We start from the raw sequence: 27,986 nt of genomic DNA on the forward strand, positions 1-27,986 counted from the left end.
AAATTTGTCATTTAAATTATTTTTGTTAAATTTTTTTCAAAAGTATTTATATTAAAAATATTCCAAACCGACCTTTTAAGTTACTTTATTAAAATAAATAAATAACTTAACCAAAGAATATAAGGATTTCTTTTTGGGGGAAAAAGTATACTATAAATTCGAAAATACTATGAATAAGAGAATTGTATTAATACGTTACGCAACCTGTCATCCATTAATGCATCTTTTAAGAATCGTCCAAAAGAACCTCGAGGCATTGAATTAGCAAAAATTAAATCTCATTAAAAAACGGTTAAACAGTGTTTAGTAAATATTTTTAATTAAATCTCAAACATTATTAATTGATCTATTAACACGTGTTAAAGTTTTTATTTTTTATTTTTTATTTTACTGAGCCATTTGATTAAACAATAGTAAGTGGAGGGTAAAAAGGTCTTTTAAATGACGATGGTCATGATACAAATAAAACAACGAAGGAAGCACGACTGCTGTACCCAACACGAGAATCTCTTGTTTTCAGCGGTCAAAAGAAACCACATTCCCTGACCTACGGCTCCTCTTCCTCCCAAACACGTGCCAACAAGTTTCAACTTTTCATCTTGGCCATTGAAACTTTTAAATCAATGGTGAGTAAATTTTAGAAAAATCATTATATTTAGCCTAATAATTAATAAATTGAATTGTTTAGTTTGTGTCTTTTGCAAAAATTTCAAACATGGAAGAATAAAGCCTGAGCAAGTATTTGAGATCAGATATTGATAATTTCGTGGAAGATAAACTTTGGATTAAAATAAATGTTTGCATTCCAACTCCAACAAAGACCTAAAAAGCAAGTGTTAAAAACACTGCAGGGGAGAGGGTATTGGGTTTATTCATATCACTGATACGGAGAGAGATGCAAATCTCAGGAGGCAATGGCAAAAAAGCTTATGGAAATTGGAAAATACCAAGCAAATTGGGCTTCTTATTTGTTGTTGGGGGCTGAAGCTTCATAGCCATAAGGATTTTTGCTGGCCCAGTTCCATTGATCCATGCACATTTCTTCAATTCCATACTTGGCCCTGCACAACAACGAACATAACACATCTCTTAAGAGTCTTTATAAACAGAGTGATTCAAACTCCAGCCTTCCTAACAATCTTACTTCCAGTTCAACTCCTTCTCCGCTTTCTCTGTTTCCGCATACACAATTTCAGCATCCCCTGGTCGTCGATCCGCCATCACAAGAGGAATTTTCTGCAAAAGGAATTACATTTCATTATATGTCTTGCAACTCAGCTCATAAGCTTAAATGTTTAGTTTTATTGGACGAATTATTAACACTTCCTTTCATGTGTGGTGAGACTCGAAATGTCCAAATATGAGCTTACTAATTCCAACTAGGGAAGGAAATGTCACCGGACAGTTCTCTGATGCAGCCATGTTACGTACTGATCAACGATGAGAAATCAATCTGACATCTCTATGATGCATTTTCAGCATTGTCTGTTAGGAGTCACGATATTGTCCACTTTGAGCATAAGCTCTTATGGCTTTGTTTTTTGTTTCCCCAAAAGGCCTTGGAGACCGTATTTCTTATAAACCCATGATCCTCCTCTTAGTTAGCTAATGTTGGACTGCTTTTTTCAATAATCCTCCACATTATCTAGTCATTGAGAATGAAAGGTGTACCAGCAGCCTATTGCTGCTATTATTATAATGAGCATACCATATGAAGGAAAATCTTTTACCTGTCCAGATGCACTTTCAAATGCTGAAACCATCTCCAAAACTGAAGTACCCTTTCCAGTTCCCAAATTGTAAACCTCGCAGCCTGTGGATAATACAAGCACAGCGTTATTCTTCCCCCAGTTAAAAGTATAAACAAAACAGTGCTTAATTCTGTATGCAAATCGATACTATTACCATCTGGTTCAGAAAATCAACCAAGGTAAATTCTTGAAAGATGTCAATGGTATGATGTGACTACACTCAAACATGTCTAGGGAAAGAATCTTGAATAGATCTTCATTAGTAAGAAACTAATTGGATGGTGCCTAACATAATCCATTTGTAGAACATACCTATGCTGGGATCATCCACTTTCCGCAATGCGGCAATGTGCCCATCAGCTAAATCAACAACATGAATGTAGTCACGAACCTGCACAAGGGACAGACAATAGCCACCAACCTCTAATTATCAAACAAGAGAAATTTGAGGGATATGAGTAGAAGAAAACTTTATGTCATCCCCGAATAATAATTCAGAAGATGGATTCTTTTGGAAGGGGGTTCACACATACCCCTGTTCCATCCTTGGTAGAGTAGTCGGTTCCAAAAACGGTCAAGGCTGGCCGTCTGCCAACAGCAACTTGTTGCACAAAGGGCATCAAGTTGTTGGGAATTCCACGGGGGTCTTCACCAATGTCTCCACTGGGATGAGCACCTACTGGGTTGAAGTATCTAAGCAATATGATTTTCCATTCTGAATCTGATCGGTAAATATCTCGGCAAATTTCTTCGATGAACAGCTGGAAGTAAAAGAACATATTGTGTCATTTCAATAAGATCTGCTCATGGAAGAAACATCTAAATGAGCATAGGTTCTTGTTTGTTTATGATCTTCACTCAACCAAGAAACAACTATTTACTAAGTTCCCTTTTTCATTAGTGTTCGAGCCAGCTTGACTATTCTCACGAGAAAATCATCTGACTTACTCTATTCGATTGTCAAAGTAACTTGTAGGATATTAAACCTTCCATGGCAGACATGAGTAAGTTTTCTATATTAAAAATCTAAGAGCAGTTTCTAAAGAGCATCTAAGGTTCCATAGTTGATTCAATGTAGTATGCACCTTAGTTCGTCCATAAGGGTTTGTTGCAGACAAAGGGAACTCTTCAGTGCAAGGGACTTCCTTTGGCCACCCATATACAGTAGCTGATGATGAAAACACGAGCTGACAAGAGACCAAATTTTTAAAGATTTGTCAGTTATACCAAAATTGGGAAACAGTCCAGAGAAGACATCACGATAAACTTGTTTTTCCTTGTCAATAATTAAGTTCTTTAAAATGGAATTTAATAACATGTCAGAGAATAACCTTTTTGCATCCATAGGCAGCCATGACTTCCAACAGGACAATTGTCCCAATTAAGTTGTTATCATAGTAAAGCAGTGGCTTTTGGACACTCTCGCCAACTGCTTTAAGTCCAGCGAAGTGTATGACAGCATCGAATCTGCAAAAGCAGTTTGAATTTCCAAAAGTTATAGAATGCAAAAAGAAAGAAAGAATAACAAAAGGCAAAATTTTCTTTTGGAAGCATAAAGCTTCATATTCAAACATTGAGAGAGAGAGAGAGAGCGAGAGGAACAAGGTTATGAAACTAATTCATTTTATCAAAAACCCAGAAATTTCTTGAACCCTCAGTACACAATGAAATCACATAGCTAACAGATATTAGAAAATTATTGTAGTTTATTTGCATAATCTAATGAATATGATAAAAACAACTTCATACAAAGTATAATGAAATATTGCGAAAAATCAATTAAACAGACATATTTTCCGAATACCAAATATCATCATTTCATAAAATGCCTTTAATTTTCATGAATGAAGTACGAAACTTGAAAGGACCAACCAACAATGTTCTTCATGAAGAGAGCTGGAGGGGCCTTTTCGTCAATGTCATTCATTAAAAATAACAAATTAAAGCTCTAACTAAAAAAAAATTGTTTTAGCTCCTCTTCATATTAATATACGTCCGACAAAAAATTAAGAAAAACATGTTCAATAATAAATATAAAAAATTAAAAAATTAAATTTTACCTTTTAAATTATATTTATGTCAGCCATGCTCATACTATAAAATAAATTTTAGGAATTAATTTAATGAAGGAAAACAAATTTTAGTCGCCATTTTCAAATACAATATTTAAAAACCCCCTCCCTAAAAAAAAAAAAAAAAAAAAAAAAAAAAAAAAAAAAAAAAGAAGAACCGGGGGCATCTCTAGATTCACGCTGAAATGTTTTTATTCGACAGAACCGGACCGCTCCGCTTAAAGTTAGGGGATTCTTTCGGATCGGACTGCACCAGAAAGGCTAAACCACATGTGCACAAAGATGCTTTCTGTACCCAATGCCGAAATGCGAATCATCAAAAAACAGTGTATGAAAGGTGAGAAAGGTAAGTAGATCCTTACTGCGTCGAAGCGAAAACCTTCTCAAGAGCGGGCTTATCCCTCAAATCAAGCTGCAAGAGAAAAATCACAGTCACAAGAACAGTACAAATCGTCAATCGCATTGTAATTGTAGATCGAGAACTTTAGGGGAAAATCGGAAAACAGACTCCAAATCAAATCCACATGTAACTAATCATTTCGAAGAAATCGCCAAATCACGCTCGTGAATAAGAATGAAAGAAGCAAAAGCCATCAAATAAACACGATCTACAGTTTAACACACCACATCGAACGATTGACCTAACAAAAAGTACAAAAGCAAGGCAAAATCAAGGCAGAAACCTTGTGAAATACGAGATTCTTCCCGAAATCCCCAGCCAGATCTGTGACTCTACGAAGAGCGATCTCGGAGGAGTTATCCAAGTTATCGACGACGACGGCGTTGTAGCCGCCGAGAAGAAGCTGAAGAACGGTGTGACTGCCGATGTATCCAGCTCCGCCAGTGACCAAAATACTCTTCGCCATGGCTGATGCTCAGAGGGAGAAACAACTGAAGAGTTGAATTATTCTGAGAGGAGTTCGGGATGGTAAGAGAGAAGAGGAATTGTATTTTATAATGCTTATGAGAAATTGATTATTATTATTATTATTATTATTATTATTATTATGTGATTTGCAAGTTTCTAAATAATGTATTTTTTAAAAAATATTTTTGAAAATCAACAAGTTAATATCTTGCAAGCTTGCTGATTAAAAATACATTAGGATACGAGTTTATGCATGTTTCTAAATTTGAATAGATAATTAATTTTATATGATCAAACACCATATACTTAAATAAACCTCCACTCTTTTATTATTTTACCCAAAATGTCACATGTGCCTCCACATTATAACTTTTGACTGATTCTTAAAAATTAAGAATCAGTAAATAAAACTTCAGCCCGAAATACAAGTTAACTACTTGCTAATTAAATTAATTATTTATTAAAATTATTTTAACTTTTATTTATACATGTAGATTATGCAGATCAAAGGAAGACGAGACTAGCATGCTAGAGACTAAGTAAATCCATTTTCGAGTCTATTTTGTGTACATATGCTTTCACTATTGAAAACTTACTTCAATTATTTTTATATGATAAAAAATACTGGTTTTATACCGGCTTACTGATTTTAGGTATGAAAATAGTTTAATCTCACAACTGGTTTTCAAAGTAAATTATGAATATCAATTAATTAAGCTGAAATTGGTATATATAGTTTTAAATATATATATATAGTTTGATTTAAAAAATTAATATAAAGTATAATTACTAAATTTAGATATTTAAAAAGACATGAAGTAAGAAAATAATATTTTAATCTAATATGCATAAGGGTAATCTGTTTTATAGAATAATATGGTGTTCTTCTAGGATACTTGAAGCTCAAGGAAAGGTCAAGCGTGATTAAATGGCCTCTTCCTTCTCCACCTTCCACTTGTTTGATCGCAGAGGTGAGGTTCCATCAATGGCGATCTCTAGATTTCTGAGTAAAGAGAGGGGGAAAAAATGAAAAAGCAAAGGAAATGGCGGGTTCAATTTCAAAATTTTCAAAGAAACTTCTCCCTTCACTCTTCTGCCTCGTCGTCGTCGGATTCACGCCGGAAGCCTCCGACGTTCAATCGCCAAGCTGCAGTTCAAATCTCAGAGAGATTCTTCCTACTCCATACTCTGATCTCTCCGGCCTCGCCTGCTCCCTCATTTGGCAACAGACGTTTTCCTTCCATGTAATCTTCTCAATCCATCATTTACTTTTCGTATTACCGATACTATTTCATTTCTTGTTTTCGGAATTTAGCTTCATTTAAACCTAGGAAATTTAAGAAACCTATAGAGAAGCTTGAAAAGAATCAGAAACAGAGGAAGAAATCCATGAAATCAACCCGATTTTGACTGCTAATATCTCACCCGATTCTGAACCGATGTATGTTGCAGTTTTACCAAGACGATCAGAACGTGACGACGTTGGTGTTAGCAGGGAGACACGCTTACAGATGGATCGGAATCGGATTTTCCGGCGACGGAAAAATGGTGGGATCGAGCGCCATAGTGGCTTGGATAGAAAGAGACGGCGTCTCTGGATTAAGGCAATACTATTTAGAAGGCAAAAACATGTCCAGAGTCATACCTGACAAAGGCGATTTGCATTTCACCACTGCAAGCCCTGCCGTTGTTGTTCATGGAGAGCTTCTCTACATTGCTTTCCAGCTCAAGTTCAGCAGTTCCCTATCTCATCAACCAATTTTAATCGCCATCGGCTCTGGAAATCCCTTAAGAAATGGCCTTCTCCCTAAACATGTTAACAGTACCACCACACACATCGAGTTCAGCACAGGTTTTTCCCCCAATTTCTTCTTCCTACAGACCGAATTTCAACAAATTAGGGCTCGAATTTTATCGATTTACCGTTTTATGCAGGTCGCGTAGCACGGCAACCAATGAACCCTAGCGACCTAAGAAGATACCATGGAATGGCGGCGGTAATCGGCTGGGGCATTTTAACGCCGGCTGGATTGTTAATCGCGAGATACTTCCGCCACGTCGAACCGTCGTGGTATTACTTTCATTCTTCAACACAGTTCATCGGTTTCTTCATCGGAATCATCTCCATCTCTTTAGGACGCAATCTGTACCAGAGAACCAACGCCACTTTCCTAGGGCACAAATTCCTCGGCTACACTGTATTTTTCCTTGCAGGTCTCGAGGTTCGTTAACCGTAGCCGACGATCCTCTGTTCTAACGCTTCGCAATCTGAAACTGTATTTTTTTTTCTACAGGTTTGCCAGTTCATGGGAAGGCCGTCGCGTGAATCCATACGCCGGCAGTATTGGAACTTCGTTCACTATTGGGTGGGAAGAACCGCAATGGTATTGGGAGTTTCGAACGTTTTCGTCGGCTTCCATGGAGTCAACGCCGATCAGGGTTTGAAGATATGTTTCTTTGTGGCGTTCGTTACTCTGTTGATAGCGTTGATCTTCTTCGAAGGACGAATGAGGAGAAAAAATGAGATTCCGAAAGCCATTATTGATCAACCGCCCGTGTTTCGAATAGCCGGTCAATCTTGAAGCCTTTGTAAAAGATTATGTAAATACAAATTATGAATCATTCACGTTACGAACATCTCTTAGAAAAAATAACTTAAATTACAACTATGCCATCCCAAAAAATTACAGCTACGAATTAACAATATGACTGGTTTTTTCTCTTATAACTAAATAAATATTAAAAATTACAAAATTCATCAAAATTATGTTTTTAGAATCCAAATATATTTTAATAACCACATTATAATTAAAGTTTAATTTTGCATATAATTCGATAAAACATATAAATATATTAATTTAATAAAGAAGATAGGCATAATTTAGAGGGAAAAGTAAGGAAATTCTCCTAATTTATCTTAGTTGTATTATTCAACATATAAAACTTTAAAGAAAATAATAATAATAATAATAAATTTTGGGTAATTATAAATATTTTAATTCGACCATCAACTCTTTAGCAAAAAGATTGGCGTGGTCAAATTAATATTTTGTAAATATATCTAGACACTTAAATGCTACTTTCAATTTAAAATTCGTGAATTAGTTGAATAATTAGACTCATACATTAATTTAATTTTAAATATATTATTCATTAAAGGACGGTAATACATAAATAGGTAGAATCAATTTAAGGTAAAATTTAGAATTATGCATTTAACCAAAATAAAAGTTAAAATCAATATAATTCAAATAATTGACGGTTCAAATTTTCATATTTTCATGATTTTAATGAATTTTAAAAACAATTAATATCAATAAGATAGAAAATTGGAGAATTACCCGAAAAGTTGATATTGTAGTAATTTTGCAATTATTATTACAAGGTTAACTAGTTACTTGAAATATCGTTCACTAAATTTAATCATATATGTCTTATCTTTCATTTTAGGACAGAAATTAATGCGTTATTTTTTTTCTTTACGTCTCTTTTCTCTCTTTGCATATAATAGTAAAACATTATAATTAAAATGAATTAAAATTTAATAACTTTTATGGTAAGTTTTGAAAACTTTAATCACATTGAAGAATACTTTTACTTATAACATAAGAAAAATAATTTTTAGGCCTCATTTACGTGTAATTTTTTAAAATTAAATTTATAACCACTATTTCAACATATGAGATTTATGAATTTATTTGTTTCCTTATCTATTTTTACTCTGGTTTTGAAATCATTCATATTTAAAAAATAAAAAAGGAATGAAAATTTATTTTATTTTTGAATTTTGTTTCAGAACTAATGGTTAAAAAAACATGAAAATTATTAAAATATTGTGATAAAATAAGAAATAAAAAAAATTAAAACAAAAGAGTTAACAATACATTTACTTGGTAGGTTATAAACGATAAATCAGGTGCGAGGGAAACTTGTAATTAAATTAAAAAAAGGCAAAACCTCCCAAGAGAGTCGGTGTCTTGTTGCTTTTTATCTCTCTCCCCGTAAAGGTCAAGCGTCGCCTGTAAATTGAAATCAAGAGCTTCCGATTCCGAATAACTTGCATTCATCGACGAAGTCCTTCTTCAAAGCGTCGGTTCGGCCGATGCATTGCCGTCTGTAAGGTAATTTGTGAGTCCATTGCCTTTTACCCGTCTGATTTTTCTCTTTACAGACTCATTTCATGGTAAGCGTCTCGTTTTTATTGTTGTTCCTTTCGATTTGCAATGTCGTGTTGATTGTTTCAATTTTGATTTAGATCGGCAGTGGTTTCTGAAATGCCAATGTTTTTCATCGCGGAGATTGTTTGCATGTTTGAAGATCAAAGTTGTTGATCTCCTCTTTCCTGGACTTCCTTCTTGTAACAGTGCTAATTATATCGGACTTGTGATTTTTGTTTCGATAGATCTTCTCGTTTTGGCTTTCTGCAATTGATGCTCTAGACTCTGGAGCGTGAAGTTCTGGAAAACGATCTCGAAAAAACAAGCAGTTATTTTATATGAGAATAAAGAGAAATAATGGATAGCTACATTGTGGTTGTATGAGAAATCCAGAGCAATAGCGAATTGGTTTAGGTTAATATGTTGTTTTTCTGCTCCCGTAGCTTAAATAATCAATACTCTGGTAGTTTTGGGGCAGCGCCTTATCTTTTTACTAGATGACAATAAGCTAACGGACGAACCTTTTTTATACATAAATTTAAACCTTATTTTTTGTTCAAAGGTTATATTTTCATTGTCCGATAAAAAAGAAGGAATTGAACTTCTGTAAATTTTGCATTTTGGTGAACAAACTTTTAATTGTTACAATTTTTTTTCGTGCTTGATGTTACAATGTCCGAGACAGGTTCAATGACGTTCTAATCACTTTCTGAACCTTGTCTTCCTTGGTGAAGAGCAGCTTGGCTTTCAGGTGGAAAGGAGAGGAATCTTGAGTGTAATGGCCTCTGAGAGGGAAGTTTTTGAACTTTCAGGGCCATTACACTTGACTCCTGTTAATTGGTAAGAATAATTTTTCCTCCTATTGTCATAAAAATAGAAGTCCAATGTTTATTACTGTCATATGAAATGTTGAAATGTTTTCAGAGGGTCCCTTAGTTGATCGGCCCAAATGTTCACTTATTTATTTCCAGCTTTGGCGATTTGTACATGAACCAAGTAGTTTTTGTTAGAATCATATATTAAGACAATTATTTAGAGTTATATTAGATTTTCTTGTTTGAGTTATTTCCTATTTGAATTATGATTCAAAATTAGACAGATTTTAGTATAAATAAATTGTTCGGTCTGTATCAATTCTATGAACAATAAAACCTTAACCCTTTTTGCATATGCTCTATTTTCCCCTCCCTGAATTTCATAGTTTGTGATGTTTTTTTAATAATGTTTTATGTTGTTAATGATTATTTTAAATTATTTGATTGAGTAGATGATAACATTATGACTGCAGGGAGAATGCCGATCACAGAAGGTCAGTTGCTGCTTGTTTGGTTCAAGGTGTCTACATATTAGAACGGGATCGACAGGAGAAGCGTCAAGGTTCTCAGGCCTTAGCTCCCCGCTGGTGGGAATTCTGCCACTTTCGGTTGCTTCGTCCACTCGTCGATGATGTTGACTCTTCCATTTTTGGTGCCGTTTATGAATTTAAACCAATGTTGCTTCAAGGCGACCACAAGAACGATGGGAGTCCCCGTTATGTGATTGCCTTCCGAGGCACCCTGACCAAACCAGATTCTGTCTCTCGTGATATAGAGTTAGATCTCCACTTCATTCAAAATGGTCTGCATCGGACATCACGGTTTGAGATCGCAATGCAAGTGGTCAGAAACATGGTTGCTACTGTTGGTGATTCAAATCTCTGGTTAGCTGGCCATTCCCTGGGGTCAGCCATGGCAATGCTCACTGGAAAAACCATGGCAAGAACAGGCATTTTCCTCAAATCATATCTCTTCAATCCACCATTCTTCTCTGCACCAATTGAGAGAATCAAGGACAAGAAATTGAAACATGGAATACGGATTGCTGGCAGTGTTATCACAGCAGGACTTGCCTTTGCTTTGAAGGCCAGTAGCAATAACCAGAGGAATCCACCCGAGGAACCCTTTTTTGCCATTTCAGCATGGGTACCATCTCTATTTGTTAATCCATCAGATCATATAGGATCAGAATACATTGGATATTTCGAACACAGGAAGAACATGGAAGAGATAGGTGCAGGAAGCATCGAGCGATTAGCAACCCGAAACTCGATCGGAGGTCTTTTGATGAATGCAATTGGGAGGGATTCAGAGCCACTTCATCTCATTCCATCAGCAAACCTGATCACAAATTTATCTCCTGTACAGGACTTCAAACAAGCTCATGGCATTCACCAGTGGTGGCAACCACATCTGCGGTTGCAGTCAAATATCTATAGGTACTCCTAGATATTTCTGCTTTTGAACTTGTAAGACCTGTATTTTATCAATTATGTATGTACGGTGGATTAGCATTTGAGAATTGTCTCTTCGTAGGTTAAATTGCAAATTGTTAACGGAGCTAAACCATTTCATTTTGTTTAGGTTATCCTTGTTTATAATTCTGACAAGGGAAAATCTACACCTTCATGGATACTTCGAGTTGTTATTTTAGGAAATGTGGGGAACTTGCTATCCCCAGGTTCACTCAAAATTTAGGGGTTTCAACAATCCATTAGATTTGGAAATTCATAGATTTCCCATTAAGATCCTCAATATGAACTCGATACCCATATTTTCATCACTTGAAAAAGACGATACTGCAGCCTACCTAGAGATGATTTCTGTTTTAATGACTTGGTGTTTATAGTAAATGTCAAGTTCTGTAAGTAAGTTTGGATGGATGTGATGCGTTTTTGCAGCAATTTGGGTCTTTTACTGATAATGGGAGTGGTGGTTGGGCCTTCTTCGCTATAAACGAGGGCCGTCTACCTAATTTGATGGTTGCTTGCTTAACAAAATAATCACGTTCATCTCCACTTCACTCACTATCTTAATGGTAACATTTAATATGCCAAGAATAAATAGATAATATTTATTATTTTGGGTGTGATCATATATCTATCTCGCTTGTTAAAGATTCCAATTACTTCATAAGTCAAATCGATCATTTTAAAATTGAATGATTTTAAACATGTAACAAACTAAGTTGCAAAGAAACTTGTTAGTAATATGTCTAGCTTGTATGAATCAATACATGCAATCTAAACTACATATAATTGCAAATAAACTTAATTATTGATTAAACTAAACTTAGTCATTGGTTAAAGAAAAGATTAAATAAACTTAATTATTGATTAAACTAAACTTACTTAATTATTGATTAAACTAAACTTAAACTTAGTCATTGGTTAAAGAAAAGATTAAACTAAACTTAGTCATTGGTTAAAGAAAAACACAGATGCTCTTTTTACTCTATTTTCAAGTTTACTTTACAAATATAACCTACATCATTTTATAGGACCTCAAAATGAAAAACTCTTGACTTGCCTTGCCATGAACATTTTCAAAGTAGAACTTTAGATTAACGTTCACCCAAAATTTGTAACAATAAAAAAATAAATGAAGCTTGACTTTTCTTTTAACGTGACATGAATTGCAACATTAAATATCACCCCCATAAAGTTACATAATATGTGCCTACCTAACTCAATCTCAATTTTCTATATATATATATATATATATATATATATATATATATATATATATATATATATATATATATATATATATGACCTATTTAGTTTGGATATTTCACTTTAATTTAAAATATGACCCGATTTGACCCGACCCGTCTGTAAAGGACGGATTTAGTTAGAATATCTGGCTTGAATTTAAAAACATGACCCGACCCGTAGACCCTTACTAGATAGACACCATTGTTTGATGAAGTTTATAATTTAATATTGGTGTATATTTGAAAGTTGAGAAGTGCTCCTGTTAATCGGTCAATGGGTACAGAGAAGCCCAGATAATTGGCCATGGACGGGCCCGCCGTTCTGTAGCCCAATTCAAACTGACTGACAGAACCTAAAATCGTCGGACCTTCTCTCTGGAAAAACCGAGCAAAGAGAGAAAATCCGGAAGAGATAGAGAGAGAGAGATCATCGGTTCCGCAATTTCATGTGAAACTTACCTACCCTCTTCTGCAATTTTCCATTTTCAGCGATGATCTGACCGCCATCGCCACGGAACCTTCACAGAACGTGATTCTGAACAAACAAATTGCCCTGGAAAAGCATTCCAATGGGCTCCTCTAAATGGAGTTCTACCTCATCGGAATTCCACTTCATCAACGTCTAAAATAGGAGTTGTGGGGGTACTCTATGGGACGGGTGCTTAATCTACACCTTTCTCCATCGTAATTGCTTGAACATATTCCGTTATTTGACCTCTAGGAATCCTACGAGTAATATGATGGAGGAGGGTTTGGTTCCAAGTGGGAGAACGGAGGAAGAAACTGCAGAGGCTTACGATATCAATTATGTAAGTTTCTAGTTAGTATCTTTGTTTTTCTCTTTGTTTCTGTCGCCATCAGCTAATACTACATAGTATGATCGTATTGAATGCAGTAGAGGCCTTTTGGAGTTGAAAAGAATCTGTGGTTATGTTCATATCTTATTCCCCCTTACGATTTTCATCATGGTTATTGATACAGTTGTTCTCGTGTTACAGGAGGTTTCTGATGAGGTGGAAAGATGTGGGATTTGCATGGATGTCATTGTTGATAGGGGTGTTCTGGACTGCTGCCAGCACTGGTACACATGCTTAATCAGTTTCCGTTCCTGGAAATTTCATGTCATTTTATGCTTGATTAACTTCTGAAAAGATGAATTTTCTTTCGCATCTCTCTCAACTCTCGGCATCCTCTCAGTTTGATTTAGTTTTAGCCATGTCTCTTAATGCTAGTTTAGATGGAAGACAGGAATTACCCGATCTCTTTGTGCTCTTTAGAGAAGAATAGAAGCTTTTCTCTTTGACTAAACTTCTTGAGGTGAAAAAGGTGTGCATAAGGGCTTCCTCTTTCTCATGAGCTCTCTTTCTCATGCTTGAAATTAGTAGTGGCGGAAATAGATTTGAAGTTCCTAGAAATAGAAACCTAGATGGCTGAAAGGCTTTCTATTAATTTTGGAGTTTAGTAGGTGTGTGGTGACTAGTTCTTAGGAGGTGTCGGTTAGCTTAGGTATGAAACCTTTTGCATAGCTGGTCAAAGGCTGAGCGTCCATCCAGGTTGAGAAACTGGTATAAACTTAACCATACTTGTGGAATGAAGGTTAATGAGAAGGAAATGGAAGTTGTGAATAGGGATATCATTATAATTGTGTCTAAGAATTGCTTTCATTACTATTGATTTAACTGGCCAACCAAATACCCTCTTGAAGTTCTTTTTGGCATTGCCTCTTATCCGTCACAATTTGTGCTCATCAAGTCTCGCGAAATTTTCTTCAAAATCAAGCCCCAGAACTACGTAGTTTGCTGAGAAAAATTTGAGGTTAGTCTAGGAGGTTGCAGATATCCTTTTGTTCCCCTACCCAAAGTATGTTTTTTTTTAATTAACGAGAGAAAAAATAAATAACGAGGGACGATGCTATTGAATTGAATTGAATTTGTGATGAAATTGCGGTGAAGTGTGATCAATCTATGGAAGCTTTGAATTTCTTTCACAGTAGCCGTCACTGGTCACTACTATAGTACTTCCAATTTGGATTTTCTCTCGCTTGTTCACCTACTGCATTTCCTAAGAAGTGAAGTTTGCTAGTGGTGCATTTGGTTACGCTAAATAGTTTGCTTACGTGTAATGCTCCTGAATAACCTCCCTTTCAACGATACAAGTTATCTGATTCAGACATGCTCTTTGTATGATGTCATCAACATTGAAAATTTATCAATAAAGGATTGAAGAACTTGATTCATCCACCATATAAAGTTGGCAGGTCCTTTACAAAGCTCAAGTGCCTTTATTAGTAGCTACTCCAACTTTCAAGGTGTACCTATGTCAACTCCAATTGTCCACAATCATGTAGTGGTCATCACTATTCATTGTGTTCAAAAGATCTTATGTATTTTTTTCAGCTTTATTTTGGTGTTATTATTTTGTTGAACTGTGTCACCCAGATAAATACCCTTGTCAACTTGTGTTGCTTTACTGCTTTCGTTAAGAATGTCGATATATGTGCTACTTACTAGAGGGAGATATGTGGAAAGGCTGTCTATTTTACAGTAGATTGAAGTTGCAAGGCTCCAAAGCCTTCATTGTAGGGAGGGAGAGAGGAGAGAGGGTAGGAGAGATGTCTCCACCATCTTATTTTCAGGTTCAGTTTTTGTATGCATTGGCAATTGGGCTACAAGTACAAACCTCCATCATCTTATTTTTAGGTTCTGTTTTGTATGCATCGAGTATTGGGTTAGAATTATAAACCTTCTCTTGGTTTTCTGCGTCCACTGTCAAACAGGGAGACGTCTGACGGAGTGAATCTCATATAGTTGTTAAGGGATTTTCCAGTTAGTTTGAGGAGTACAGATATTTTTGCGATGCACCTGCCCTTAGATGTTCTCTTTATTCCTCATTTTGGAAGGTGAAACTTCCTAAGAAGGTAAAATCTTTTGCTAGGTAGGTTTTACTGGAGAAGGTGAACATATTGGACCTTGCTTAGAGATTTGTCCTTTTGTTGAGGACCCACTGATGCATTGTCTATTGACGTATAGTTGAGGGTCTGATCACGTCCCTTGAAAATGTCTGTTAGCATCTTCCATTTTGGAACTGAGACCACATTTTGTTCTTTGATCCACGAGGTCTTTTGGGTTCCACCTCTTTCGAGACAAGGGATGGTTCCTTTTGAGGGTTGGATTCTATTGCAGTTTTATGGCACATTTGGATTGAGAGGAATAATAGGATTTTTAAAGGAGTAAGAGCTAGTGACGAGGTTTGGTCTCTACGGCTAGGTTCAATGTTTAGTTCTATAGTTATCTGCTAGGACTTATTCTTTTGGGTGGGAGTCTGTTTTGTATAGGTAGTCGTCATGACTCCTTGGTTTGCGCTGTCTTTTTGCATGCTCTTTTATATTTTTTTTCATGTTAAGCAAAGTGTTGATTTTCATAAGAAAAATTTATCATCCTCTGTCCATATTATTTTCTGGTTCTGTTTTGTATGCATTTACAAATGGTTTATAATTATAACAATTTGTCCATCTTCTTTCAGGTTCTGTTTTGTATGCATTGACAACTGGGCAACTATTACAAACCTTTGTCCACTTTGCCAGAAAGAATTTCAGCTCATCACATGTGTTCCAGTAAGTTACACATTTCTTTGCTCAAAGCTATACCTTTTGCTTACATTTTTAGCATTGTTGCAGGCCTTTGCTGTTACGTATTATTTCATTTCCTCACTGGAAGTTTGATTTCTCGATAAAGAAAAAATTTGAGGAATAGCTGAAATTTGAAATCTTGATCTGGTTTGTAGGTGTATGATACTATTGGGAGCAACAAAGTAGATGAAGAATCATTTAGCAGGTTTGCTTATTTCATTTTTTCTATTATTTGTACAATTATTTATGCTGATCTCCAATGCATTTATGTGGTATACATGGTGTTACAAAATGGCTAGCAAAGGAGAATACTACCATATTTACTGATGCATATTCGTCAGAGCTGTATTCTAATAATGATGCAATTTGGACTCTTAAAACTGAAAAGAAAGTAAAAATAGCTGTTTTCACATTGCATAAGAGCTTTTATTCTGTTGGACATTACTGAACTGGAGCTTGTGCAATGTTGGTTGACTCAAAATTTCATCAAGATGGTTAGTAATGTGCATGGAGAAAGTTGGGTGGAAAAGTTATCAAATTAGCTTAGAGGCAATTTTCTGGGATGTGCAATGATGTTAAGTAACCTCCCATAGTGGTTTGGCATGCCTCAAGCGGTAGGTCTTACCAGATGGAGGAGGAATAAATCTTAACAACCTACTAGAAAAAAAAAAAAAAAAAGAAATCCTTAAGCCTTTTCTTGCCACAGGATTGACAAGAAGATAAAAATCTCTTACGTTCGTACAAACTCATACATACGCACATACGCACATACATACATATGTATATTCATAGGAGTCCTATTCTAGTGAAGAGTAGAGAATGTAATCTATATTCTGTAATATATGGCACCACACTCCATTTTCTGTTACTTTTTCACCATCTGATTACAAGATACGACAGTGAGAATCGTCAAGGGTCACTCAAGTTGTCCTAAACACTCGTAAAAACCTACAGTGCTTGTTCTTGTCAGCATAATATACCTTTAAAGGTTACAGATAATAATAGCCCTCTTGCCCATGTCTCATTGCTCCTTACTGATTTCTTGGCTGTCCAGGCCTTGTTACAATTTATTTGCTTTGGAGAGAATTAAAGTATGTTTCCTGGTATTCACATATTTATATTTATTGGTAATAATTGCTACACTTATTAAATTTTCATGTGGAATTATATGTAAATCGTCAAATTGATCCCACTTATATTTTCACTCTTATTAGTTTTTCAAAATCTAGTAAACTAACATCTCATGTCTACTTCTCTGCAGAAATGACGATTGGTGCTTTGAGGGAAAGAGTAACATCTCTTTTCCATCATACTATATTGACGAGAATGTAATTTGTCTTTCTTTTTTAATCCTTCTAGCACTTTTGGGGTCAATTTTCATCAACATTTTGTTCCAATTTTCTATAATAACTGACAATCACTACACAAGAAAAAGAAGATTTTTTGATAATTTTAATTTTCTTGGGAGTCCTGATAAGATGAGCTACTCTTTTTTTTTTTTCCTTTTCAAATTTAAATGAACTAACTTTCATTTTTGAAAATGCTGGATCATCATAATCTGTGGTTTTCAAACTTTCATTGAGAATCGGCGGGTGGTCTAGGTTTCAAGTTAGTGCAAATCTTAAACTGCGCAAAAGAAATATTTCTCTCTTTTTTTTTTTGGGGGGGGGGGGGGGGGGGGTGGATATTTTTGGAGATCTTATTCAATAAAAGGCCATGTGGGTCAAATCGAAGATGATTTTTGCAATGGAGCATGGGGTACACTATAGGAATTTGAGAAAGAGGCTGGGTTGCAAGGTTTCAAATTAAAAAGTTTTGGATGAAAGCAGTAGTTACGGAAAGATTCTTAAGGGCTGATTCTGTTTGTTGCTAAAGAATGATTCTCAAGGGCTTTCATGCGGCAAGGATTGAAATTGAGATTTCTCATCTTCAAGATGCAGATGATACAATTATTTCAGCCCAAACCAAGAAGATTTGCTTGAGAATTGGTGGTCTGTTATTTCTACTTTTTTACATGCTTCAGAACTTTCTCTTAATTTAACTACAATAGCTGTCGTTGGGATTAATGTTGAAGAGGATGAGTTGATGCTCTGCCTTTCAATTACCTCGGGATTCCTTTGGGGAAATTAGGAAGAAAAAAAAAAAAAAAAAAAAAAAATTCCTTCTGGGACCAGGTGATCGATAAATTTGCAAAAAAGATATGCAAGTGGAGTAACCTTACTCTTTCTAAAGGAGGTCGTCTTACCTAGCCCAATTAGTTCTTCGTCTCCCTCTTTATTATTTTTCGGACCTGAAGGCTCCTGTGGGAGTTACTCAGGAAATGGATAGGTTGGTGAGGAATTTTTTCTGGGATAGAAGAATGTATAAACAGTGTAGCCACTTGGTGAATTGGGAAAAACTTCTCCCCCATTACTTTATGGTGGTCTCAGCTTTGGAGCCTTCCAGCAAAGAAACAATGCAATATTACTAAAGCGGTTGTGGAGGTTCACTCAAGAAGAAGGGACTCTTGGAGAAGGGTGATAACTAGTGTTTATGGTGAAGAGCCAAATGGGTGGAAGACTCTAGAGCCTAAGGGAAAAGCGAGAGGAAAGCCATGGTTCGAAATTGCCAAGAACTATAACTTCTTCTTCAAGTTTCTTCTTAAAGTAAGTAATGGGAGTAAAGCTAGATTATGGAACGACAATTGAGTGGGGGTTATAACACTGTATGAGAAATTCCCATATATTTTCTCCATTTCGATGAATTGGTGGTCTGTTATTTCTATCTTTCTACATGTTTCAGGCCTTAATCTTAATTTAAATAAAATGGTCGTTGTTGGGATTGATGTTGAAGAGGATGAGAGAAGGCACAATTGCAATGCTAAGTTGTAGAATTGATGCTCTGCCTTTCAATTACCTTGGGATCCTTTGGGGGTAAATTTTCAGGAAAAATCTTTTTTGGGACCTGGTGTTTGATTAATTTACAACAAGGATTCTAAAGGAGGTTATCTTATCCTAACTCAATCGATTCTTTGTAGTCCCCCTCTCTATTATTTTTCGGTCCTGAAGGATCTTGTGGGAGTTACACAGGAAACGGGGGATTTTTTTTTTTCTTTTTTGGGATGGAGGAACTCATAAACCGTGTAGTCACTTGGTGAATTGGGGAAAAACTTTTCTCCCATTACTTATGGGGGTCACGGTTTCTGAGCCTACCAGCAAAGAAACAGCACCTTATTACTAAGTGGTTGTGGAGGTTCACTCAAGAAGAAGGGGCTCTTCGCAGAAGGTTGATAGGTCGTGTTTACGGTCAAGAGCCAAATGGGTGGAAGACTCTTTGAGCCGAAGGGAAAAGCGAGAGGAAAGTCATGGTTAGAAATTTCCTAGAACTATAACTTCTTCTGGTTTCTTAATTTTAAAGTAAATAATGGGAGTAAGGTTAGATTTTGGAAGGACAAGTGGGTGGGGGGTCTAATGCTGGATGAGAAATTCCCAGATACTTTCTCCATTTCGATGAAGCAGGATGCGGAATAGTGAGGCGAGAGATTGGTAGACTATGGAGAGGTCTCTTTGATAGGGAGCTGGAAAGCTGGGTTGGGCTGATTGATGCACTTGATGTTGTCCAGTTGGGAGAGTCCAATGACCGATCTTTGTAGTCTCTTGATGCAGGGGGGGTGTTCTCCTCAAAGTCTGTTTTTTTTTTAAGTTGATGGGTTCTGCCTCTTCAGTGAAGTCTCATATTTTAAATGCTATTTGGCATTTTAAGTGCCCTAAAAAGTGAAGGTTTTTTTTTGAGGTCTATAGTTCATAGAATTTTGGATACTCGGTAAATGGTTCAAAAGAAATGCAGGAACTGGGTTCTCTCACTGTCCGTGTGCTGTCTTTGCCTTAAAAGAGAAGAGAATCTGGATCTTTTGGTTCTGCACTGCCTATTTTCTGCCAATGGTTGGTTCTCCCTCATGAATAGCTTTGGGGTGAGTGGTTGTTTGCCAATATCTAAAGAAAGCTGACTCCTAGAGGTGTGTTCAGGGTGGAAAATGCCCAAAGGGCCAACATTTTGTGGTCTTGTGTGGTCAGGGCACAGGTGTGGCACGTTTGGCTGGAAAGAAATCAGAGGGTCTTGGAGGATAAGTCTTCTTCTTATTTTTTTTTAAGTGAACAGCATACAGTTTCTAGTTGAGCGTATAGTCACAGGAAATTCTCTTGTATTAAAACCTTACTACAGTCTTGAACAACTGGAAAACGTTCTTTTATTTTGTTCAAGGCTGGGGCTCCTTCTACCCCGGCCTCTAGGTTTGTTCACCCCATTTTTCTCCTTTTAATGCAATTCTCATTTTTCGTAAAAAAAAAAAAAAAAAAAAGAAACGAAAGCAATAGTTACGGAAATAAGTAGTTCAATTGAAACAAATACTTGTCTACTCAGAATATCCATATTATTTTCTTTATATGCTAAAGTTTAAAAGATGTGAGGTAATAAATTATTAATATTAGGAAGGAGATTTAGTTCAGATTGATCATGTATTATTACAAGTAACGTTCACATAAATATTGCCCTGGAAATTTCAAATTTGGTACACCACTAATTTTTTTTTCAAATTTACTAGAAATAAAGGATGGAAACTTTATTGCCCTGGAAAATGTTTACCCACTTTTACTGTTATATTATAGTATTGAATAATTGAAAGTCCGATGTATAATTACTAATGTACTGCTTCATTTTGTAGGCAGTTATCTGCTTGGATGGTGATGGCTGTAAGATTAGAAATGGAACTGGGTTTACTGAAGGAGAATCTGATCTTGATACCTCAATTGCTTGTGACTCTTGTGATACATGGTAAAGTTGGAGCATTTGGCCCGTAGTACACACATGCATTGATGCTTGCATATGTATATATTCATATGTTCTCATGTGCATATATACATGTATTTGCATGCATGTTTAAGGATATGATCTACATATATAATATATTTATGATTGCCTTTGTTCGGTGTTATTTCCAATAACAAGCATCCCTTTCTTAACCATGCTTGTAACTTCTCAAATACCCAAAGAAGATCAGATATTTTTTGGGAGCTTAGTCACAAAGGTGGCATCAATTCACAAGGTGATCCAAAAGAGACAGTTGAACTGCTCCTTATTGCCTTGATGGTGTGTCCCATGTAGAAACAGTAACGAAGTTCAGGACAACATCTTTGTTAAATGCAACTTTGCTCCAGAGTTTTGGTGCACCATCCTTAAGGCTCAAGGCTTTCTATTGACAATGGCTCTTCATTCAAGAAGAAAAGGAAACATTATGGCTCTGGATTTCTTAGCTTTCTTTTGTTTGTTCTGATTAGAAAGAAACAATTGCATCTCCAACACTCGGGTGCTTTCTTAGTGTGATCAGCTGGAGTTCCCTTCCGTCAATTCACATCATTTAAAATTTCAAAAAAAGTAGTCAACTGAGTTGCTTCTTTTTCTTTTTTCTTTCTTTATTTTTTTTTATATTACTGATTATTTAATTAACTCTTTTTTTCCCTGGGTTAGCTTCCCCATCCCGCATCCTTACATTGGTGCAAGGCAATTTAATACCTTGGGTTCATTTTTCTCTCTCCATTATCTCTATTTGTTTTGGATACAAAATGATTATGTAGCATGATTTACTGATTTGTGTTATGTGATTGAGTTCAAAACTGAATTATATTGACTTTTATTCTATAAGTTCATGTTTTAATTGTATGGGGACAGGTATCATGCATTCTGTGTTGATTTTGATCCTGAAGATACAACTGAAAGTACATGGTTATGCCCAAGGTTAGTCAGAGAAACTGTTGTTTTATTATCTTTCTAGATTTTGCAGTTTCCATTATTGGATGCAGAGTAATCGATTTACTCCTTTATGCTTCGTAACTATTGGTTTAATTCAGACTGATTTTCATGCATACTGTAAAAGCTTGAAACTACTATAAATGTAATAACAATGACTGATTGAGCAGGAAAAGTTTTTTTTCAGCTTTTTTCTGATAAGTTTATAAACCCCGCATTTAAAGTATTATTGTGCAGCGCATGCTTCTTTCAGCCTTGTTTTTAAAATGCGAGGTGATTGAAGATAAGATTTGACATAGCATTTATGTAGGTCCTTTAGAAAAAATGTTTGAAGTTCAACTAGTTCTATAAAATGACCAGTCTTACAAGTTCAAATTACATTCTTCAAACTAAACCCAGATTTACCCAGTCCTGGGTTTGCCTCTTCTTTATTTGTCTTTCACATCTGTATTATGGTTTTCCTGCAGATGTGGGGCTATTGATCAGGAAACTTCTATCAATGATTCAGTTCTGAAGTTTAACAGTAACTTTGATTCAATGAATGCTTCGGTTGCACAAAGTTTTTCCAGAAAGGTGTCTGTATCCGTTGCTGATACTGGAGAGACAGCATTGGTTGTCTCAATGATTGGAGGAAATCAGGTTAATGAAGTACAAACTGATAACACTTTGTCAACCGATGAAATTGAAAAAAATAAAAAAATTGAAAATTTCATATTGGCTTCGGAAGCTAGTAGGCCAAATGCCACTGTATCACCATTGGAGAATACTCTCGTTCTGCCAGCCCCATCAATGGAAATTACTTCTGCTGTTCCAGCACTTGGAGACAAAGAATTGGAACTTTCTTTGTCACATGATACTCCCATCAGTTTTCATTATGATTCCCCTACAGATGTTGGGTTGAAAACAAGTGCTGATGAAATTAAGACCGAGTCAAGTAGCCTTGAAAGCACCAGAAGTTCCTCAAATATATCCCACCCTGTAAACAAAATGTCTAAAGATGAATTGAGCATGGGTCTTCATCTTGGTTTATCTGTGGGCACATTCTTGTCTGGTATTTTTCCATCTAAAGATATCAATCAACAGGAAATTTATCTCTATGTTTAGGCTTAGCTCATTGCTGTTATTTTTAATGCATTTTTAGTTGATTACTTGAATGATGAAAATGGGGATCGAAGTGTTCACGTTAAGCCGGAGTTGTTTTCTTCAGAAGGACACTTGTTACAAGGTACGGAAGTATTTCCTCTGTTGCTTTTGGGAATTATTGCAAGTCCAGAGAAAAGTTCAAATTGTTTTACCTCTTTATGTAGTTTTTGGAAACTAAGGAGTTCGTGGTGTTTCTGTACTCACTTCTTTCTGGATATTTTCAGTTGATAATGTCGCATCTCAAACCACCCCGGAAGCATCTATACTTATTGGTGTAAAGAGGAAACGCACAGATTGCAGGTTAATTCTATAAACTATCAAATGCAAATTTATAGAACAGTTTCCAGCTTATCAATGAAAAGTCTGCTTCTTAAGAAAAAAAAAGTTCCCAGCAATTCGCTCCTCGCAATGTGTTTACGGACTGTTTCAATGTTGTTATCTAATAACAGTTATCTTCTTTTCTTTTCTTTTTTGTCTCGCCTATTGGTGTAAATACTTTTTGTTCTCTTTCTTTTTTGTCTCGCCTAACACAATATCAACATTAACCCACTTAATTTCTGACTTTTGATGCCAACTCACTTAATTTATGAATTGACTAGCTTCCTTCGCTTTAGGAGCTGATACTCAGTTTATTCTTGACCTCCCATCTCTGGATGATAAAGAAAGTTAACCATTCCAAACCAAAATATTAAGTTTTTACTGCCCATTAAGAACTTCAGGCTTAATAAGCCTTTGATCTCCAAACGTACTCTTGTTTTGCTCCAGAAGCTCTATCGTTGATGAATTGTGTTTCAAGTGCACTTTTTGACCAATGCTAATTGAAATCTACTTAGATGTACATGCTTCTTTGACTTATATTCTACAAATTCCATTTAGATTAAATTTGAATCTTATAATCTGTTGTCATGATGGTTCCTGAAATCCCTCAGTGATCACATCCAGAAGACTGCTGATAATGGAGGTGATAAAGCCAATTCTGATATAAAACTTGTTCTGGGGAAGAATCAACCAGTTCCTTCTAAAAATGATGTGGAGCTAACTGAGCAAGATGATACTGCAAAGAGTTTGGCTAGGCCATTAGTTCCTACAGAAGCCAGCTTGAAGCGAATATCAAGAAAGAAAGGTGTCAATGCTGATATAATGAGTATAGTTCGGGGCCGAAACCGCAGGCCCCCTCCAGGAAGGGGGGCATGCTCAAATTCTAATGATGAAGAGTTGGATGAGCGAGAAAATTTGACTGGTTTGAGAGTCAAAAAGATCATGAGAAGAGCTGGCGAGGATCAGGAATCATCCATGCTAGTTCAGAAACTAAGAAATGAAATAAGAGAAGCAGTTCGCAACAAATGCGCAAAAGATTTTGGGGAAAACCTTTTGGATTCTAAGCTACTTGATGCGTTCAGGGCTGCAATATCAGGCCCTAAAACCGAGACTCAGAAAAGATTATCAGCTTTGGCTGTGAAGGCGAAAAAATCATTATTGCAAAAGGGGAAAATACGTGAGAGTCTGACAAAGAAAATATATGGGGCTACTAATGGAAGAAGGAAGCGTGCTTGGGACCGAGACTGTGAAATTGAATTCTGGAAGCATCGTTGCATAAGAGTGAGAAAGCCCGAAAAGATTGCAACTTTGAAATCCGTCCTTGACCTCTTAAGAAATGGTCCGAGTCCAGATGCAAAACAAGATTCTGAAGGCCAGCCCACAAATCCGATTCTTTCTCGATTATATGTAGCAGATACATCCGTCTTCCCACGGAATAATGACATCAAGCCTCTCTCGGCTTTCAAATCTTCCTCTTCTTTGGATCAGAAGAAAGATCCACTCACAGGGACTAGTAAGGTTCCAACGAAGGCTGGTATTCCTCCTCTAGCAGTAAATGCAGGGAATAGTTGTTCCGTGTCTGCCTCGAAGAGTGCTGCGGGTTCTAGTAAAGGAAATCATAGTGGAAACTCAGAAGCATCAGTTGGTTCTAAGATTAGACCACAGAATACTGTTTCTTCTACATCCAATAATGCAATTGATAAAAGAAAATGGGCTCTAGAAGTTCTTGCTAGGAAAACTGGTGATGGTTCCAGTACAGCAAACAAAAAGGACGAAGACTTGGCTGTGCTTAAAGGAAATTATCCATTGCTAGTATGTATTTTCAGTTTCTTGTGCGGAACTTAATATAATATTTTGTATGTCTGAATTTTGAAACATATGGTCGTGTTTTGTTTCTGTAAACAGGCTCAGCTACCAATAGACATGAGACCAAAATTGGAACCCAGTCGCCACAATAAAATTCCCATGTCAGTAAGGCAGGTGCGGAAGATTTTGTGCTTTGACAATATTACTTCTTTGCAAAGTTTAAAAATGACTTTTCTCCTCCCTCTTCGTGTGTGCTTAGAAAGTTTTCCAAGTGCCATATTGACCAAATAAGGAAAAAAATTATTTGAAAAATGAGAGAGAGCTTCTATCAGGAAAAGGAGAGAGAGTTTATTGACCATTGCTTTGGATGCTACATCTTCTGTTATTCAATAAAACTGCTAGTTTCTGTTTGTTTGTTTTGGATAGGAAACAAATTGTAACGGAAAGAATGAACAATTACAGAAAGGGGAGGAATTACAAAGGGTTCATTTAATTGGCCAAAAGATGTCTATAATTGTTAATGGGAGAGTATCAATTTCACTAATTGTTAATGGGAGAGTATCAATTTCACCATGATAAAGCAATCACTAGAAATGTTTCGAGTCAAAAGGCTTCCCCTTGCGGTTAAAACTGAAAATTCTCTTTTCACTTCAAGTTTAAGACTCCAAAAATGCTTTAGTTAAAACTGTCAAAAGATCTTTTCGAAATTTTAAATTTACTGATTATGTTGTGTGGTTACTCAATTGGATCCTTGTGTTGAAGCCATTAATTTTAAAAAATTACACTTCAATTGCTATATTACTAATGGTTCTTGAGTATCCTTTAAATGTCTGCGGCAATTTTTTTCAATTGAGCGCTTGGTTCAAGAACCTTCTCGTTGATTTCTGTAGACCATCCATTTAATACATCTGATGGTGGCCAACTGTTGTACTTGTTGTTTAAGTTGATTGAATGACTCAAGTTCGTTTATTTCCATTCCTTTTATTGCAACTTATGCACAGGCTCAGCTTTACCGCCTGACGGAGCAGTTCTTGAAGAAAACAAATTTGACAGTCATGCGCAGAACTGCAGAGACAGAGTTGGCCGTTGCAGATGCCATTAACATAGAAAAGGAGGTTGCTGATAGGTCAAACAGCAAAGTTGTATATCTTAATCTTTGTTCTCAGGAGATATTGCATCGCACTGACACTGGCAGATTAAATACAGCAGCAGCAGATTTGGATTCCTCATCCCAGGCAAATGATCCGATTGATGGAACTGAACTAGCCACTCATCCAGAAACAGATCCTGAAGTTCAAGAAGCACTAAGAAATGCAGGTCTTTTATCTGATTCACCTGTGAGTAGCCCTCCACATAGAACTGAAGTCGATGATGATGATGCCCCAATGAAAGACTTGCAAGACGATGAACCTGAAAATGTAATAGAAATGGATGACCAGCCAGATTTGGATATCTATGGTGATTTTGAGTACGATCTAGAAGAAGAAAGCTGCTTCACCACGAAAGCTACCACCAAGGTTTTGAAACCACCAGATGAAGGCGAATCAAAATTGAAAGTTATTCTTTCCACCCTAAACACTGAAAGTTCGATTCAGGCATCAGATGCCGAAAAGTCTGAGGGAACGGAGAGTGTTGAACTTCTGAAGGATGCTTCTTGTTTGCCGAAAAATGAAACTAATGTGGAGGCCGGAACAGCCCCTTCAGAGGGTGAGAATGAAGGCTCTGTTGCTGTTCCTCTGGATAGTACCGAAGTTGAAGAACCTTCCTTGGCAGAATATGAAGAACTCTATGGACCTGACACAGAGCCACAAATTAAGAATCTTCCAGGTGAAACTCCAACAGATGTGCGTTGTGTGCCTACTCCAGCATTTGGTTCCGAGCAGAAAGATTCTTCCAATGATGGAAGTTCTGTGCTAATTCAAGATGGAAATGAATCGGACATTAAACGTGAGGAGAGTGTAAAAGGAGCAGTTGCCACCACTGTTTCTCCAATCCCCACTGCTGGAGAGGGTTCTCCCCACAAGAAGGGGAAAGCCAATGCTGATGACAATAAGCAGTCTGATAGCAACAATTCTGTAGCTAAGAAGGTCGATTTCTTTCATCACTTTATCCCTCACCCCTGAACCATCGTTCTATTTTTTACATCGAACTGATCGAATAACGCCTCAAATATTATAATCTTTGGAGAATAACTCAATGCAGGTCGAAACATACATCAAGGAGCACGTCCGACCTCTGTGCAAGAGTGGGATCATAACACCCGAACAATACAGATGGGCAGTCCAAAAAACCACCGAGAAGGTCATGAAGTACCATTCCAAAGATAAGAATGCAAATTTTCTTATCAAAGAGGGTGAAAAGGTGAAGAAGCTTGCAGAACAGTATGTAGAATCAGCACAGCGGAAGGGCGTTGATTAACATCAATCAACGTCATTTCATTTCATTTCTCGAGTTGTCGAAGCTTCGTGTAATGTTGTCGAAGGGGTGCTGGTTAGGAATCCGACATGGGAGTTCCATATTCAGTAAGCAACTATGTTTCTGATTTAGCTCAAATTCTGTCCTCACACAATTGCAAATTGAAGCTCCATCTTTCTTGAAGAACGCATGAGAATCCCTTTTAAAAGCTATATATAATAAAAAGAAAGTGTAATTTTCTGTCTAAACAGAGACAAGAAACTGGTGGGAGTAGCCTCTTTATTATGGTTGATCTCCTGTGATTGTTAGTTAAATGCATTGTTTTAGTTGAGGACAGATATAATCTCAGCCCTTCTACATAATTTTCTCTATGGCTAATTTGGTTCATTTTCAAAGTGATTTACACTAACACAAAAAAAAAAAAAGAGCCCAATATCCATTTATTTTATCTTAAAATTTAGTTTCCTTTTTATTTTCTTTTTATCCACGTCAGCAAAAAAAGTAACGAAAAAATTA

General features: G+C 36.3%; 4 protein-coding genes across 6 annotated transcripts; 3 read left to right on the forward strand and 1 right to left on the reverse strand.

Annotated features, from left to right (window-relative positions):
• Positions 1 to 762: 762 nt before the first annotated feature.
• Positions 763 to 4,796, reverse strand: LOC111796009 (UDP-glucose 4-epimerase GEPI48). Its single transcript, XM_023678683.2, has 9 exons — positions 4,507 to 4,796; positions 4,186 to 4,235; positions 3,083 to 3,218; positions 2,837 to 2,938; positions 2,285 to 2,512; positions 2,064 to 2,142; positions 1,731 to 1,813; positions 1,145 to 1,236; positions 763 to 1,061 (listed from the first exon to the last, which is right to left on the reverse strand). The coding sequence occupies exons 1-9, from the start codon at positions 4,687 to 4,689 to the stop codon at positions 965 to 967; spliced, it is 1,050 nt and encodes a 349-aa protein (XP_023534451.2). The 5' UTR covers positions 4,690 to 4,796; the 3' UTR covers positions 763 to 964.
• Positions 4,797 to 5,734: 938 nt separating this feature from the next.
• Positions 5,735 to 7,357, forward strand: LOC111795997 (cytochrome b561 and DOMON domain-containing protein At3g61750). The gene is made up of 4 exons (XM_023678670.2): positions 5,735 to 5,935; positions 6,144 to 6,543; positions 6,627 to 6,913; positions 6,986 to 7,357. Exons 1-4 carry the CDS (start codon positions 5,735 to 5,737, stop codon positions 7,271 to 7,273), a joined length of 1,176 nt encoding a protein of 391 aa, XP_023534438.2. The 3' UTR covers positions 7,274 to 7,357.
• A 1,266-nt stretch (positions 7,358 to 8,623) lies between these two features.
• LOC111796010 (GDSL esterase/lipase At4g10955) lies at positions 8,624 to 11,446 on the forward strand. Of its 3 annotated transcripts, none has more exons than XM_023678689.2 (3): positions 8,624 to 8,812; positions 9,583 to 9,688; positions 10,137 to 11,446. In XM_023678689.2, the coding sequence occupies exons 2-3, from the start codon at positions 9,627 to 9,629 to the stop codon at positions 11,110 to 11,112; spliced, it is 1,038 nt and encodes a 345-aa protein (XP_023534457.1). In that variant the 5' UTR covers positions 8,624 to 8,812; positions 9,583 to 9,626; the 3' UTR covers positions 11,113 to 11,446. The 3 variants fall into 3 exon arrangements, with proteins under 3 accessions (XP_023534457.1, XP_023534452.1, XP_023534456.1); XM_023678684.2 differs by having other exon boundaries at positions 8,625 to 8,812; positions 9,534 to 9,688; XM_023678688.2 differs by having other exon boundaries at positions 8,625 to 8,812; positions 9,588 to 9,688.
• Positions 11,447 to 12,716: 1,270 nt separating this feature from the next.
• On the forward strand, positions 12,717 to 27,841 carry LOC111795950 (RING/U-box protein). Its single transcript, XM_023678594.2, has 14 exons — positions 12,717 to 13,188; positions 13,378 to 13,460; positions 15,902 to 15,992; positions 16,163 to 16,212; positions 17,269 to 17,335; positions 20,707 to 20,816; positions 21,711 to 21,776; positions 22,256 to 22,839; positions 22,930 to 23,013; positions 23,156 to 23,231; positions 23,861 to 25,061; positions 25,155 to 25,229; positions 26,057 to 27,142; positions 27,258 to 27,841. Exons 1-14 carry the CDS (start codon positions 13,117 to 13,119, stop codon positions 27,471 to 27,473), a joined length of 3,861 nt encoding a protein of 1,286 aa, XP_023534362.2. The 5' UTR covers positions 12,717 to 13,116; the 3' UTR covers positions 27,474 to 27,841.
• Positions 27,842 to 27,986: the final 145 nt, after the last annotated feature.

This window comes from Cucurbita pepo, chromosome 5 (assembly GCF_057944985.1).
Source record: "Cucurbita pepo subsp. pepo isolate OVF chromosome 5, ASM5794498v1, whole genome shotgun sequence".
Classification (NCBI taxonomy): domain Eukaryota; kingdom Viridiplantae; phylum Streptophyta; class Magnoliopsida; order Cucurbitales; family Cucurbitaceae; genus Cucurbita; species Cucurbita pepo.

What these genes read in the sequence shown, in the direction of transcription:
- LOC111796009 (XM_023678683.2), bottom strand. Translation starts at nt 4,689, where the DNA reads ATGGCGAAGAGTATTTTGGTCACTGGCGGAGCTGGATACATCGGCAGT. An exon ending in AAGGTTTTCGCTTCGACGCA is followed by an intron (nt 3,219 to 4,185) that starts GTAAGGATCTAC and finishes CTGCTTTTGCAG; the next exon opens with ATTCGATGCTGTCATACACT. An exon ending in TTGAAAGTGCATCTGGACAG is followed by an intron (nt 1,237 to 1,730) that starts GTAAAAGATTTT and finishes TTCCTTTTGCAG; the next exon opens with AAAATTCCTCTTGTGATGGC.
- LOC111795997 (XM_023678670.2), top strand. Translation starts at nt 5,735, where the DNA reads ATGGCGGGTTCAATTTCAAAATTTTCAAAGAAACTTCTCCCTTCACTC. An exon ending in AACAGACGTTTTCCTTCCAT is followed by an intron (nt 5,936 to 6,143) that starts GTAATCTTCTCA and finishes TGTATGTTGCAG; the next exon opens with TTTTACCAAGACGATCAGAA. An exon ending in TTTTCCTTGCAGGTCTCGAG is followed by an intron (nt 6,914 to 6,985) that starts GTTCGTTAACCG and finishes TTTTTTCTACAG; the next exon opens with GTTTGCCAGTTCATGGGAAG.
- LOC111796010 (XM_023678689.2), top strand. Translation starts at nt 9,627, where the DNA reads ATGGCCTCTGAGAGGGAAGTTTTTGAACTTTCAGGGCCATTACACTTG. An exon ending in CACTTGACTCCTGTTAATTG is followed by an intron (nt 9,689 to 10,136) that starts GTAAGAATAATT and finishes TTATGACTGCAG; the next exon opens with GGAGAATGCCGATCACAGAA.
- LOC111795950 (XM_023678594.2), top strand. Translation starts at nt 13,117, where the DNA reads ATGATGGAGGAGGGTTTGGTTCCAAGTGGGAGAACGGAGGAAGAAACT. An exon ending in AGGCTTACGATATCAATTAT is followed by an intron (nt 13,189 to 13,377) that starts GTAAGTTTCTAG and finishes CTCGTGTTACAG; the next exon opens with GAGGTTTCTGATGAGGTGGA. An exon ending in TGTGACTCTTGTGATACATG is followed by an intron (nt 20,817 to 21,710) that starts GTAAAGTTGGAG and finishes GTATGGGGACAG; the next exon opens with GTATCATGCATTCTGTGTTG.